The sequence below is a fragment of the Scardinius erythrophthalmus genome (genome assembly GCF_964197995.2).
Source record: "Scardinius erythrophthalmus genome assembly, chromosome: 22".
NCBI lineage: Eukaryota > Metazoa > Chordata > Actinopteri > Cypriniformes > Leuciscidae > Scardinius > Scardinius erythrophthalmus.
In genome coordinates, this window is record NC_138242.1 from 20,801,328 (window position 1) to 20,814,156 (window position 12,829).

Sequence of the window (12,829 nt, forward strand, 5' to 3'; positions counted from 1 at the left end):
GGAGTGCGGAACAGAGAGCACTGGACTAGCCATTGACTTCATTGTGACCATTAGGGATAGTACACGATCAATATGGCTATACCTATAGATCCCATGGAGGAGCCACGCATGTACCAGCAAACCCTGCTGCAAGATGGTCTATACGATCTTCTAGAGAGCGATATGATGGTTGACTGCGTGCTGAAGATAAAAGACAAAGAGTTTCCATGCCACCGTTTGGTCCTGGCTGCTTGCAGCTCATACTTCAGAGCTTTCTTCAAGTCAGGTATGGAGGAGAGTAAACAGAAAGAGATCGTACTGGAGGATGTGGAGCCTGGCGTCATGGGGATGATCTTAAAGTACCTCTACACCTCGAACATCCACGTGACGGAGCAAAACGTGCAGGACATCTTCGCTTTGGCCAACATGCTTCAGATCCCCTCGATTTTCACTGTATGTGTCTCGTTCCTGCAAAAGCGATTGAGTTTGAGCAACTGTTTGGCGATTTTTCGACTAGGACTGATGCTGGATTGTCCTCGTCTGGCCATATCTGGGAGGAACTTCGCTTGCGAGCGCTTCCAGTTTATTGCTCGGGATGAAGAATTCCTGCAACTGACTCCAAGCGAATTGGCGGCCATTATTGCATCTGACACTCTGAACGTAGAAGCGGAGCAAGATGTTTTTGAGGCTTTGATCAAGTGGGTTGGACATGACCAAGAAAAGAGGCTGGAGGACCTGCCGAGTCTGCTGGACTGCATCAGATTACGTCTGGTTCCTCAGGACTACTTCACCAAAAATGTGGAGGAACATGAATGGCTGAGCTCGAACCCAGAGATCATGAAGAAACTGCAACTGGTCAAAGACGCCCATGCTGGGAAGCTTCCAGAAGTCAAGAAGATCAAAAGCAAAAAGAGTGCTGGTGAGGAAGGACAGAAGGAGGGAGATGAAGAGGAGGAAGAGGAGCAGGAGGAGCTGCTTCCAGGCATATTGAATGACAATCTGCGGTTCGGGATGTTCCTGAGAGACTTGATCTTCATGATCAATGACACTGCATCGGTGGCTTATGACCCAACGGGAAATGATTGTTATGTGGCGGCACTCTCAACCCAAATCCCTAAAAACCACTGCAGTCTGGTCACAAAGGAAAACCAGATATTTGTGGCAGGTGGACTCTTTTTTGATGAGCAAAGCAAAGACGAACAGATCTATTCATACTTTTTGCAGGTAAAAGACTAGTTTCCTTCCCTTTACTGCTTTAGTGCAGTCTAGTTTTCATTCATTCTTTTCTCAGAATCATTCATTCTACACACTGTAAAGTGTATGTGGTCTACAAAAATCTTTGACAACATTAGAAAACAGATCAGCGTGTTCTTGCATCTTTCCCAGCTATATTTACCAATATATTTGGATATAAGTGAAGGTTGGTTTTCTGTCCTGTGCTGATAACATATTTTCTATGAAACTTAAGACAGGATATAGTAGTCATAGTCAAGTGCAGGAGCCATCACAATTTGAAGAACATTGAAACCTAACCATTAACAACATTGTGGATAAGTTGTTATTCTGTCAGGACCACTATCGTCAAATACGATTGACAATTAGCATAGAGTTAGGATTGGCGGTATGGTTCTGTTCTGGGCAAGAACTCCCTGCGCATCCATGCTAGCATGGATAAGAGCAGGGAGAGCAGCAATAACCCCCCTTAGGGTAAACTGAACAGATCCAACTTGAATGTATTTTTCCCGTAGGACAAAGACTATTTTTTTAATGTTTAATTTGTCATTTTAAGTTTATTTTGTCAATGTTTAGAATGACTTCACAGCTGACAAACATGCACTAAAAGCCACAAAATTCTAATTTTATAATTGATATATTATACAGTTTGACCCTGCAACATCGGACTGGATGGGTATGCCTCCCATGCCCTCCCCCCGCTTCCTGTTCGGGATGGGTGAGGCTGATAACTTCATCTTTGTGATTGGAGGGAAAGAAATGAAAGAAGGAGAACACATTCTGGGAACAGTTATGGTTTATGACAGACAGTAAGTACTGATGCCACGTTCATTATTTGAAGATCAGCTACATTTATCTTTTGTGTTTATTGAATCATGCATCTTCCAAACAGATACTTCAAGTATCCCTGTTTTTTTAAAGGTATCTCAAATGGGCCGAGTCGGATCCTCTTCCCTACTCAGTATATGGCCATGGAGTAGTGTCCCATAATGAAATGATCTATGTAATCGGAGGAAAGGGAGAGAACAAGTAAGTTTATCAGCTATTTCTGGCTTCTGTTTTGAAATATGCATTTAACATGATACACTTACGGTCCAATTTTTTGGAATAATTACGTTAAAAAATGTTTTTGTCTCTTATATTTACCAAGGCTTTATTTGATCAAAAGTACAGTAAAAACATTAACATTGTCAAATATTATTACAATTTAAAACAACTTATTCATGTGATGTCAAAAGCTGAATTTTCAGCATCATTACTCTAGCCTTCAGTGTCACATGATCTTTCAGAAATCATTCTAATATGCTAATTTACTGCTCAAGAAACATTTCTTATTATTATGTTGAAAACAGTTTTTGCTGCTTAACATTTTTGTCTTATTTTGTAGAGAGTGTTTGAATAGAGTGTGTGCGTATGACACTAAAAAGCATCAGTGGATGGATCTGGCTCCATTAAATACTGCACGCTCACTTTTTGGGGTCACCATCCACAAAAACAAGATCTACGTGGCAGCTGGTGTTACGGACACTGGCCTTACAGGCAGCGCTGAGGTCTATGACATCAAAACCAACAAGTAAGCGTGGCCCATGGCCGCATACATATGTTAAAAACCTGCTGCATTATAATCTGAGTTTTATGATACGTATTGACTTGTGGGACAAACTCATCAATGAGCTTGCATTAAACTTCATATTTAACCACAGCCCTCTCTATCTTACAGGTGGTCCGAGTTTGTGGAGTTTCCCCAGGAGCGTAGTTCTCTTAGCCTGGTCACTGTGGGTGGTGTCCTCTATGCTGTGGGTGGTTTTGCCATGTTCCCCAAAGAGGACAGCGATGATCTCATGCCGGAGGAGATGAATGACATCTGGAGGTGAGGCACTCCTTCACTTCACCAATCAGTCTTAAAGTAAAGGGAGCTGATTTAAGTTTAAAAATCTGGGGTTGGTGAGATTTATTTTTTTTTTGAAAGAAGGCTGCATTAATTTGATCAAAAATACAATAAAAACAGTAATCAAATATTTGTATAATTGAAAATAACAATTTTCTATTTTAATATATTTAAAATGTAGCCTAATTTATTCCTGATGCAAAGCTGAATTTTCAGCATTAGTCTGCAGTGTCACATAATCCTTCAGAAATAATTCTAATACGTTAAGCATTAATAATTTCATTTAAAAAATCATATTGAACCCAGTCTTTTGAACAATAGTGTAAAAAGGGATGCAATATTACAATTCTATACTATTCTGTTGAAATAAATTAAAACCACTAAAATTATGCTACAAGTGAACTTTGAAATGAGCATGCACAATTAAAAATGCAATATCAATAAATCAACATCAGCCAGTCTTTAATGCATCTTTAGTGCATCTCTACTAATACAGGCCCTACAGGTATTTTTTAATATTTTTTTATAAGTTGAAATAAAAAGGTTAATGTTTGTTCAGGTATGATGAGGGCGAGAGGAAATGGAACGGCATACTGAGGGAGATTCAATATGCATCTGGATCAACAGTTCTGGGAGTTCGTCTCAACAGTCTTCAACTCACAAAAATGAGAGACTACGCCAGTGCTGTCCATTGAGTCAGTGTACCAAAAAGGAAAGACGGTATAAACTGATTTAAAATCAGCTATTGGACAAACGGAAGACTAACCAGCACGAACCACAAGAGGACAGAACATCGATTCCATGAAAGTGATCATCTGATATTCAACATTCAAACACACTTTACAGATAATTTATCATTTGGAACAAAAAGGAAAAGCCAACCCAGGCTTATTGGAAAAACTTACCTTTGGCGACATTTCTGCAAAATGATAGCCTATTATGTCGCTTCTTGCACATTTCGCGAAAGTCACTTTCACTTTCAAAGTGAAATGTCCAGTGAGTGGCGATAAAAGCACGTCCAGTTTGACTAAATCTGAAACAGATGAACGTGAATCTGGCGATGTTTTTTTTTTGTGTAGGTTGTTCATATGGCGGCAGTTCTGAAATGAAACGTCCGTAAGCGTTTGAAAATAACCTTACAGTCTATGGGGAAGAAAAAAAAAAACATTTGCTGCGCAATACCATTTCAACTTGATTCTACTAGTCTGTGAGCTCTTTTATTGTTGACTCAAGTTTCACGACACTTATTATAGCTATACCGTTAAATATTGCGTAGAAAACAGTCCTACATTTGATCTGACGATAATTTCTCAAATGTGCGTATAGGCCTACGTGTGATTCAGACTCAGAGAACCAACGTAGGCTACGCACAAAACAACAACAACGTGTCATTAACATATTAAGGGAGCACCAGTCAGAGTACAAATTCTTTACTTGATAATGGCGAGCGGGAAGAATTGCTTTCCAAATGTTAGGCTACAGTAGACTCTCTTTTCCAAGTCAAAGCCAGTTTTTATAAATATAAACGTCTACGTGGATTTTTGGCGTAGCCTACGCACACTCCAAGTTCAAATCTGTTTATATGCACGTTTTATAAACGAGGCCCCACTAGTGCAATGCTGTACCAGGTGAGCTACCAAGCAGGTTTACTACATCAGAAAAGCCATAATAAGTCTTTATTAATGGATAACATGCACCTGTAAGTATAATTTGTTTAAAAGGGAATAATATTTGTTGGTGTTTTACTGCCACTAGTGTTCATTTCAGGTGGAAACTGCAGTGAATTGTTTATATAGCCTATGTTTTTCAAGTTTTGCAAAAATGTGGGGACGTTTTTCCAGTAAGCCTATGTTGCAACCAGTAGGCCTACAGATATTTTGAAAATAAGGCTGTGGAAATGCTGTTTCTGAACACTATGGTCATTATGGTCAGAGCTTCTTGTGTCATGTTGTTTAACCCTCGTGTTATGTTGGAATTCTGTGCACTCCCCTTATGGTCCGGGTCAAATTGACCCGCATTGGATTCAATACAATTCCTCAAAAATCACACTATGAAAAACAACAAAGATTCAGGTTCAAACTGTAAACTTTTAATATCAGCATTTGTCAAATATTCCAAAAAATATATATCTGAAGATATGATTTAATGAAAATGTTTTTTAACCATTTTTTAAAACTATTTCAAATTTGAATATATGTTATATTTATATATATTTGCATATACATTTTTTTAACTTTTTTTTTTTTTGCTTAAAACATCATAACTGAACAATTAATCAATTAATCTGAGCTCATTTTTCCTGCTGTCTATGTCGAAGTCTCAAGATATTTCAGATATCTTGAATATATAAATGAGAGCTTATTTTACTGTCTGTGTCTGTCAAAGATTTTCATTTGTAATTTGCAATTAATTCTGAACACCATGATTTAGCTTTTTCTAGTGTGTTTGGTTTGGGTTAGAGCACCTTTAGATACACTTACACTTTAGAACTGGAGTTGATGCCCTGACATACATAAAATAAATGTTTTTATTTTGTGTCTGTACAGTTGCTTTTGAATAGCTGCCAATGATGGACATCACAAACGTAATAGTAATTTTGTTTGTATTTGTCAAAAAAAAAAAAACACCAGTATGTTGAAACTTTGCATGCATGTTCATGATGATAAATGAGAAAAAGATAAATGATCACAAAATATCAAGAAAAAAAAAAGGTTTAATATTATTTCAGGTAGCTTGAAAAAATAAATGATAGGTAATTTTTACCATCTGTGGCTGACAAAATATTTTTCTGTATTGAAATTAGTGTGGAAAACCTAATTTTTTTGCTTCATAAGGTAGTAAACAAATAAAATAACAAAATATAACCAAGAAATGTTATTATTTTGGGTCCGTACAGTTGCCTTAGAGCGTTAAAATATGCGGGTCAAATTGACCCGCGAACATCATTAAAGGAACAGTAATTTTGTTTGTATATGTCAAAAAACACCAGCATGTTGAAACTTTGCATGCATGTTCATGATGATAAATGAGAAAAAGTCACAAAATATCAAGAAAAAAAACAGGTTAACCAGTATTTCCAACAACTAGAAAATCTAAACGGGTCAAATTGACCCGCAACATAACACAAGGGTTAATTGGTAATTTTATTGTTTTCTATTGTATTATTGTTCACGTGACATTTCTGTTGTGTTCTGTATGAGAGAAATATTTGCCTTTCAAAGTAAAGCAAAAAAACGAAACACAAAAATGCTTGGTGTGATGTTTCATTTAGTTTACTATTGAAATGATAATTTTATTTTGTTACAGACAATAAATACTACCCAATACAATAAATGACAAAATACAGCTTCATTTTATTAGCACCGCTAGACTTTGTATTGTTTAGTATTCTGCTGACAGAACCAGCACAACTGCCAACTGCATGTACACAAAGTTAACTAAGACATACTAGCGTATAGAACAGTCACACTCATGATTGTTTTAATACATTGAAAGTATGGGTACGTTTAAGTATTGCATGTTGAGTGCTAGTTTAGGAAAAAAAAGTTAATATATTTCTTGAAATTTGGTTTTATAATGTCTTTCCAATATAACTATGGTGAGTGGTTTCTTTGAAAATTAAACAGACAAAAAGAAGAAAACTACTCAAGTTCTGAAGTGCAAATCACCTCTTGCTATCACTTATAATTTATTACAAAGTATAGCACACAACAGAACAAACTAAAATAACAGACAAATCCTTCTTAATATAAATCTTTCTCTCTTTCCAAAATCACATACTTTAAAAAAAAGAACGGAAAAAAAGGCCACAAGCATCCGAAGTCTTTCTTAATAAGCAGCAAACTAGAAATAATACACACTAGTAAATTATGCAGAACATAAAAAAGTAAAGACTTGACTTCCACCTTTTATTCTACATCTCAACCTGTAAGAGAAATATTATCTTTCAGATGCACAAAATCAATTCAAAATTTAGCTCTTCAATGGCCTTTTTCGTACTACAATATCTCAAAAGATAGAGATTTACTTCTGTGCAATTTCACTGCATGTAAAATAATAAGACTTTAGTGAGAGAGAGAGAGAGAGAGAGAGAGAGAGAGAGAGAGAGAGAGAGAGATTAAGGGGAAAAAAATAACAGAAAGCCTTCAGCAGTTTCTTTTAAACTTTCTAACAAAACATGTTATCCAAAACCTTGTACCATAACATTAATATCCAAATAAAGTGCACACAAAAAAATGGATTCACCTTGTTATAAGACATAAAGCAAGTGCTATGTGCATCAGAAAACTTTCTGGGGAAGTGTTTAATATTTCAATAATATCGTTAAAGGAACATGAGATGAAATATATATTTTTTAATATATTAAAAGGGACTTTAAAAATATAAACATCCTCAATGTATTGAGATCCCGAAGGTTGAGGACACTGTAATAAAGTTAGTTGGGTATAAGGTGCAATATAACACTGAAAAACATGTAAAGAACACTAACAACATATCCGTGGCATAACCATAAAAAGGCTTAAACAATAATCATCTGGCACAACATTTAGATTTCTGCTAAATAAAAAAAGTCCTTTTTAAAAGACATGGTCTCTGCTCAGATCCCCATTATCTTCCACAATGATCATGGCAACTCTATTCCATTACACACTTAAGACAAGTTTGTTATAGTGCCTCTTATAATTGATCTTATTGATCATACATATTCTTACAGTGTACACCTAGCATGATATGCTCTGTTTATTATTATTATTATTAATTCCAGAATTTCTACAATTCCAATCCAAACTTAAAGGTATAGTTTAGATTGAATTAAATTGCTGTCATCATTTACTCACCCTCATGTAGCAGCTTGAGCATTCTGCTATTAATAACCCCTTTTGCAAAGGGATAAAGTCATAACAATAACAGAATATACATTTTTGGGTGAACCGTTCCTTTAACGATGCAAGCTCGTTAACCGCCACGGAATAAAAAAAAAGGTAAATGTGACTTTTTTTCTCGCAATTGCAAGTTTATATGTCACAATTCTCACTTTATCACTCGCTTTTGCGATTTTTTTTTTTTCATTTCACAATTCTGAATTGCGAGATAAAAGAGCGAATCTGAGATATAAACGGACTTTTTCCCCCTCAGAATTGAGAGATACCGTAAACTCGCAATTCAGACTTTTTTTTTTTCTTGGAATGGTGAGATAAAAAGACGTTATTACCTTTTTATTCCATAGCAGAAACAAGCTTCCATATTTAACTGACCATTCTGCCGGGACTTTCAGAAAATTCTTAAAGAAACACATACCATTTAAAACCACTTGCCATTACTTGCATTATGCTGCGTTTTCCTAACCCAGAAACATGACTGATGTACTGTGAACAAGGTACGGTAATATTTATGGTAAGAAGGTAAAATTCTAGAGTTTATTCCCAATATAAAAACTTATTTCCATCTCGCAAGTTCTTTCATGAGTACTGACCTCCACATCTCACCACATTCATTTGACTCTACAAAGAATGTAAACAAAGAAAACCGATTAAACAGAAACTGACACAGAGTTTATTTACAGACTATGTATGTTTATATATATCGTAAATGTGTGTGTGTGTATATTTATATATATTTAAATATTTATATAGGATAATACCTATTATAGCTACAACATTTTACTGCTCCTAGAGTTGTTAGAGTGTTTTCTTCAACTATATTTTGTCTATAAAAATCCTCTGACAGTGGGTAAGGAAATTGTGACAAACTTTCTATAATTTTATCATTTCGAATTCTATGTGGCCTCTCAACAGGACCATCTTACAGCGTACATGAGTCCCAGAAGACAGGCCTAATTTTTAGGGCACAAAACAACAACATGATTTCCATAATTTGAAAACTGAAGCCTTCACTTTCTAGAAGTTATTCAGGCCCGCTGTCATTTTAAACTAGCATAAAAATAGTGTGAAGTGGAAAAAAAATAAGTGAAAGCATTAATGATGACTGATAAATCACTGTAAAAAAATAGCGGATAAACCTGTTCTGTACCATAAAGCATTTCAGACATTCAACAGAAATATTTTTGAACCGAACATACCCTGGCGCTCATCCAGGTTTGATATTGCCTCCATGCAAATAAAACACACTCCATTTCACACTCATAAGTGGTTTAGGCGTTTCAGATTTTGCCATTACACATATGGCCAACACTGAGAGTAAAGTGCTCTGAAAATTGTAAAATATTATAGAGAGAGAAAGAATTGCGAAGCATCCTTCTTTGGGATTTTTAAAAACAATAAAGGTTTTCTCAAGTGCCTTTGCTACATATAACCTTTGATACAAACCAACCGTCCAATCTGTGCCCTGCACAGACGCTTCACGAAACAAACCTCTGCAAATATCAGAGGACCTCATGTGGCAAAACGTTAAACTTTCAGAATACGAAGAAGACAAGACAATATAAATACATCTACGATTAAAAATAAGGTGCTGGAGTGATTATACATTTCATATTCAGTTATAACATATGCTAACAGGATTTGGTTACTGCAATACATCTGGATTTGGTTATGGCAGGGGGACATATTTATGCTACATTTTAATTGGCTAAAGAGCTGTTCCGAAACTTCGCAATGCTCACATCCCACAGCGCCCTCTGCTGTGGGTTCAATACGCATTTGTATTTCGTAATGCAGCTGATGGGAATCTCAACGGACAAAGCATGAACGACTATAGCAGAGAGCATGTGAAGAAATGCAGTGCTAACTGCTAATCCTGTAGCTCACAAAAAAATGCATCGAACATCGACAAAAATAATGAGAACATTTGTTTTCTTTCTGTAATACGAGAAGCTTATTTGCACAGTATATAAAATATCTCTATGAGAATAAGATAAGTGAAAATTTGCACAGTTTAAAAAGAATATTCAGTGTCGCACACTGTTCAAACACCTGCCGGAAGTCTTAGACCTCGCTCAGCATGTTTGTAAACCCATATGAGAGTGATTCACATCAGATGTGAATCAAAAAGCTCACGGGGAGCTACTGCAAGCTTTGGGTTTCAGACAATAAACAATCAAAGGAACCTTAAAAAACTAGTTGTTACCGGAGTTAACCCTTTCAGTGGAAAACAGGGTCGGAGGAGAGGGAAGACCTACGATAGAGTGAACGAAGGGAAGCGAGAGCGACTTGACCTGGTGGAGACTGGATGCCTCTCCAGGAGGGGTCATGGGGTGACTGGGTAACTGATTGGCTGGTGTGTCCATATCAGTTGACGTGGGGTCCAGTCCCAGAAGGTTGGTGGCATCAGATACCATGGGGTTGCTGACCTGGAAGCACTTCTCCTTGTGGGCTTTGAGCATGTTGGAGAAACGGAAGCGCTGTCCGCAGACGTCACAGGGGTACGGCTTCTCGCCAGTGTGAGTGCGGCGGTGCCTTTTCATATTGGGCCGGCTCGTGAAGCTCTTTCCACAGACCTCACAGATATATGGTTTCTCTCCTGGAAAGGATAAAAAGATTAAAGAACTTAGTGTGCATTCACACTGGCAGTTTAGTATATATATATATATATATATATATATATATATATATATATATATATATATATATATATAAAATGGTTCCTACCAGTGTGGGTCTTCATGTGTTCATCAAAGTACTGCTTCATGTTGAAGTCTTTCCCACACCACTGGCACATGAACTGCTTGTGTCCGATATGGATGCTCATATGTGACCTCAGCTGGTATTTGTACTGGAATCTTTCACTGCAGTTCTACAACATGAGTAGCGGCATCAGATACAGCAGATTATAATTTACATCTATGTTTCTCTGCTTATAGTTATTTTTAAGACATATATCACAAACACATATTTCAACCAAAACATTAAATACTGGACGCTGTTCAAAATGAAGAAGTATTTTGGCACTTTCTGGTTGTCAAGTGTTAAGGTAACATGTCCGTTCAAAAGTTTGGAGTCAGTATGATGAAAGATACTGACTTTCATAATTTAAAAAAAAAAATGTTTTTGAAGAGATTAATTTAAGCAATTTTCAGCAACCATGCATTAAATTGGTAGTAAAGACATTTATAATGTTACAAAAGATTTCTATTTCAAATAAATGCTGTACTTTTGAACTTTCCATTCATTAAAGAATCCTGAAAGAAAAAAAAAGAAAAAAAAAAAAAGCAGTACAACCGTTTCAACATTAATAATAATTAAATGTTACAGCATATTAGAATGATTTCTGAAGGATCGTGTGACACTTAAGACAGAGATAATGGATGCTGAAAATTCAGCTTTGACATCACAGGAATAAATTACATTTTAAAGAATATGAAAATAGAAAACAGTTATTTTAAATTGTAAAAATATTTAACATTATCACTGTTTTTATTTTATTTTTTTGATCAAATAAATGCAGCCTTGATGAGCATAACTACGGTGGCCGAGAGAGCTCAACGCGCTGCAACTGAAGAAAACACAGAAAAACACCCGCAAATTAAGAAACATCTTCATTAGTTTCACAACACATGTGTGCTCCAAATACTCACAACACATCCAAATACAGAAACGCGCAGCAAAAGTTCACAACACAACCAAATACAGAAACGCGATGCAAATGTTCACAACACAACCATATGTTTTATATATAAAGGTTTGTCACTTATTGGGGTTCCCTGGATACATTTCCGTTGTGGTCTGTTCTATTTGCAGCGCGTTTCTGTATTTGGATGTGTTGTGAGTATTTGGAGCACACATGTGTTGTAAAACTGATGAAGATGTTTTCTTAATTTGCGGGTGTTTTTTCTATTTGCATGTGTTTTCTTCAGTTGCAGCGCGTTGAGCTCTCTCGGCCGCCGTACATAAGAGACATTTAAAAACAAAGTTACACTTGAGTGTAAACTGAAGGGAAAAGGACTTTTTCTGTGAAAAAGACAACAATGAAATACCTGCATCTCTCTGGCCTACAACTGATAATCCACATAAGTGAACTCACCTCACACTTGAAGGGCTTTTCTCCAGAGTGCTGGAGAGAGTGCACTTTAAGAGACATGCTGCGTTTGAAGGACTTCCCACACGTCTCACAAGTGAACGGCATGTCCTTAGTGTGAGCTGCAATGAACAACCAAAATGCTTTCTTATTTTGCTTTCATAGTAACAGTTCAATCATGACAAATCTAGGAATAGTTTTAGCATGTTATTGAATATGTCAATAGGGCTGCAACAAACGATTATTTTGATAATCGATTAATCTAACGATTATTAGAACGATTAATCGACTAATCGTCGATTATTTTGCCGACTAATCAGTAAGTTTGGAACGATTATTCAGCCTTTTCAATTAGTTAAAACACTGAGTTATACATATTCTAACTATAATATGAAAAAAGAAAATCACTTCAGCTTTTGAAATGGTTGGTTTAATGAACTTTGAGCAACTAAACAGGTCATTCTCTTTAAGTTTTCAGATTTCTGTCCAACTCAAATCACACACAAATGCAAAAAGCATTGGTTAAATATTCGGTTCTCTTTCAATAGAAAAAAATAAACAAAAAAAAAATTATCAGCTGCATTACAGACACACTTAAACTGCAAACAATTATTATAAGAATACAATTTTAAAAAAATTGACAGCTGAGCTGACAGAGACATTCTCATTCACCTTTTAAAGAAATAGTTCGGATTCGTTTGCACTCCGTCATAATTCGCGCTGTGTTTTCTTCTACCGCAATAGCATTTGTAACGG

At 36.1% G+C, this 12,829-nt stretch overlaps 2 protein-coding genes across 2 annotated transcripts in view; one reads left to right on the forward strand and one right to left on the reverse strand.

The window, feature by feature from the left end:
- On the forward strand, positions 1 to 5,354 carry klhl40b (kelch-like family member 40b). Its single transcript, XM_081353250.1, has 6 exons — positions 1 to 1,203; positions 1,861 to 2,021; positions 2,134 to 2,241; positions 2,600 to 2,785; positions 2,933 to 3,082; positions 3,660 to 5,354. Exons 1-6 carry the CDS (start codon positions 73 to 75, stop codon positions 3,793 to 3,795), a joined length of 1,872 nt encoding a protein of 623 aa, XP_081209376.1. The 5' UTR covers positions 1 to 72; the 3' UTR covers positions 3,796 to 5,354.
- Positions 5,355 to 6,356: 1,002 nt separating this feature from the next.
- The window catches only part of zbtb47b (zinc finger and BTB domain containing 47b), a 28,486-nt gene continuing 22,013 nt past the window's right edge, over positions 6,357 to 12,829 (reverse strand). The window contains exons 5-7 of the mRNA XM_081353249.1: positions 12,080 to 12,195; positions 10,708 to 10,852; positions 6,357 to 10,579 (exon numbers count right to left, since the gene is read on the reverse strand). Coding sequence (XP_081209375.1) covers positions 10,176 to 10,579; positions 10,708 to 10,852; positions 12,080 to 12,195 — 665 coding nt within the window. The 3' untranslated portion in view covers positions 6,357 to 10,175. The remainder of the gene's footprint in view (positions 10,580 to 10,707; positions 10,853 to 12,079; positions 12,196 to 12,829) is intronic.

Excerpts from the sequence above, each read along its gene's own strand:
- klhl40b (XM_081353250.1), top strand. The coding sequence starts at position 73 with ATGGCTATACCTATAGATCCCATGGAGGAGCCACGCATGTACCAGCAA. Across the intron at positions 2,242-2,599 it reads GGAGGAAAGGGAGAGAACAA|AGAGTGTTTGAATAGAGTGT; the intron begins GTAAGTTTATCA and ends CTTATTTTGTAG. Across the intron at positions 2,786-2,932 it reads TATGACATCAAAACCAACAA|GTGGTCCGAGTTTGTGGAGT; the intron begins GTAAGCGTGGCC and ends TCTATCTTACAG.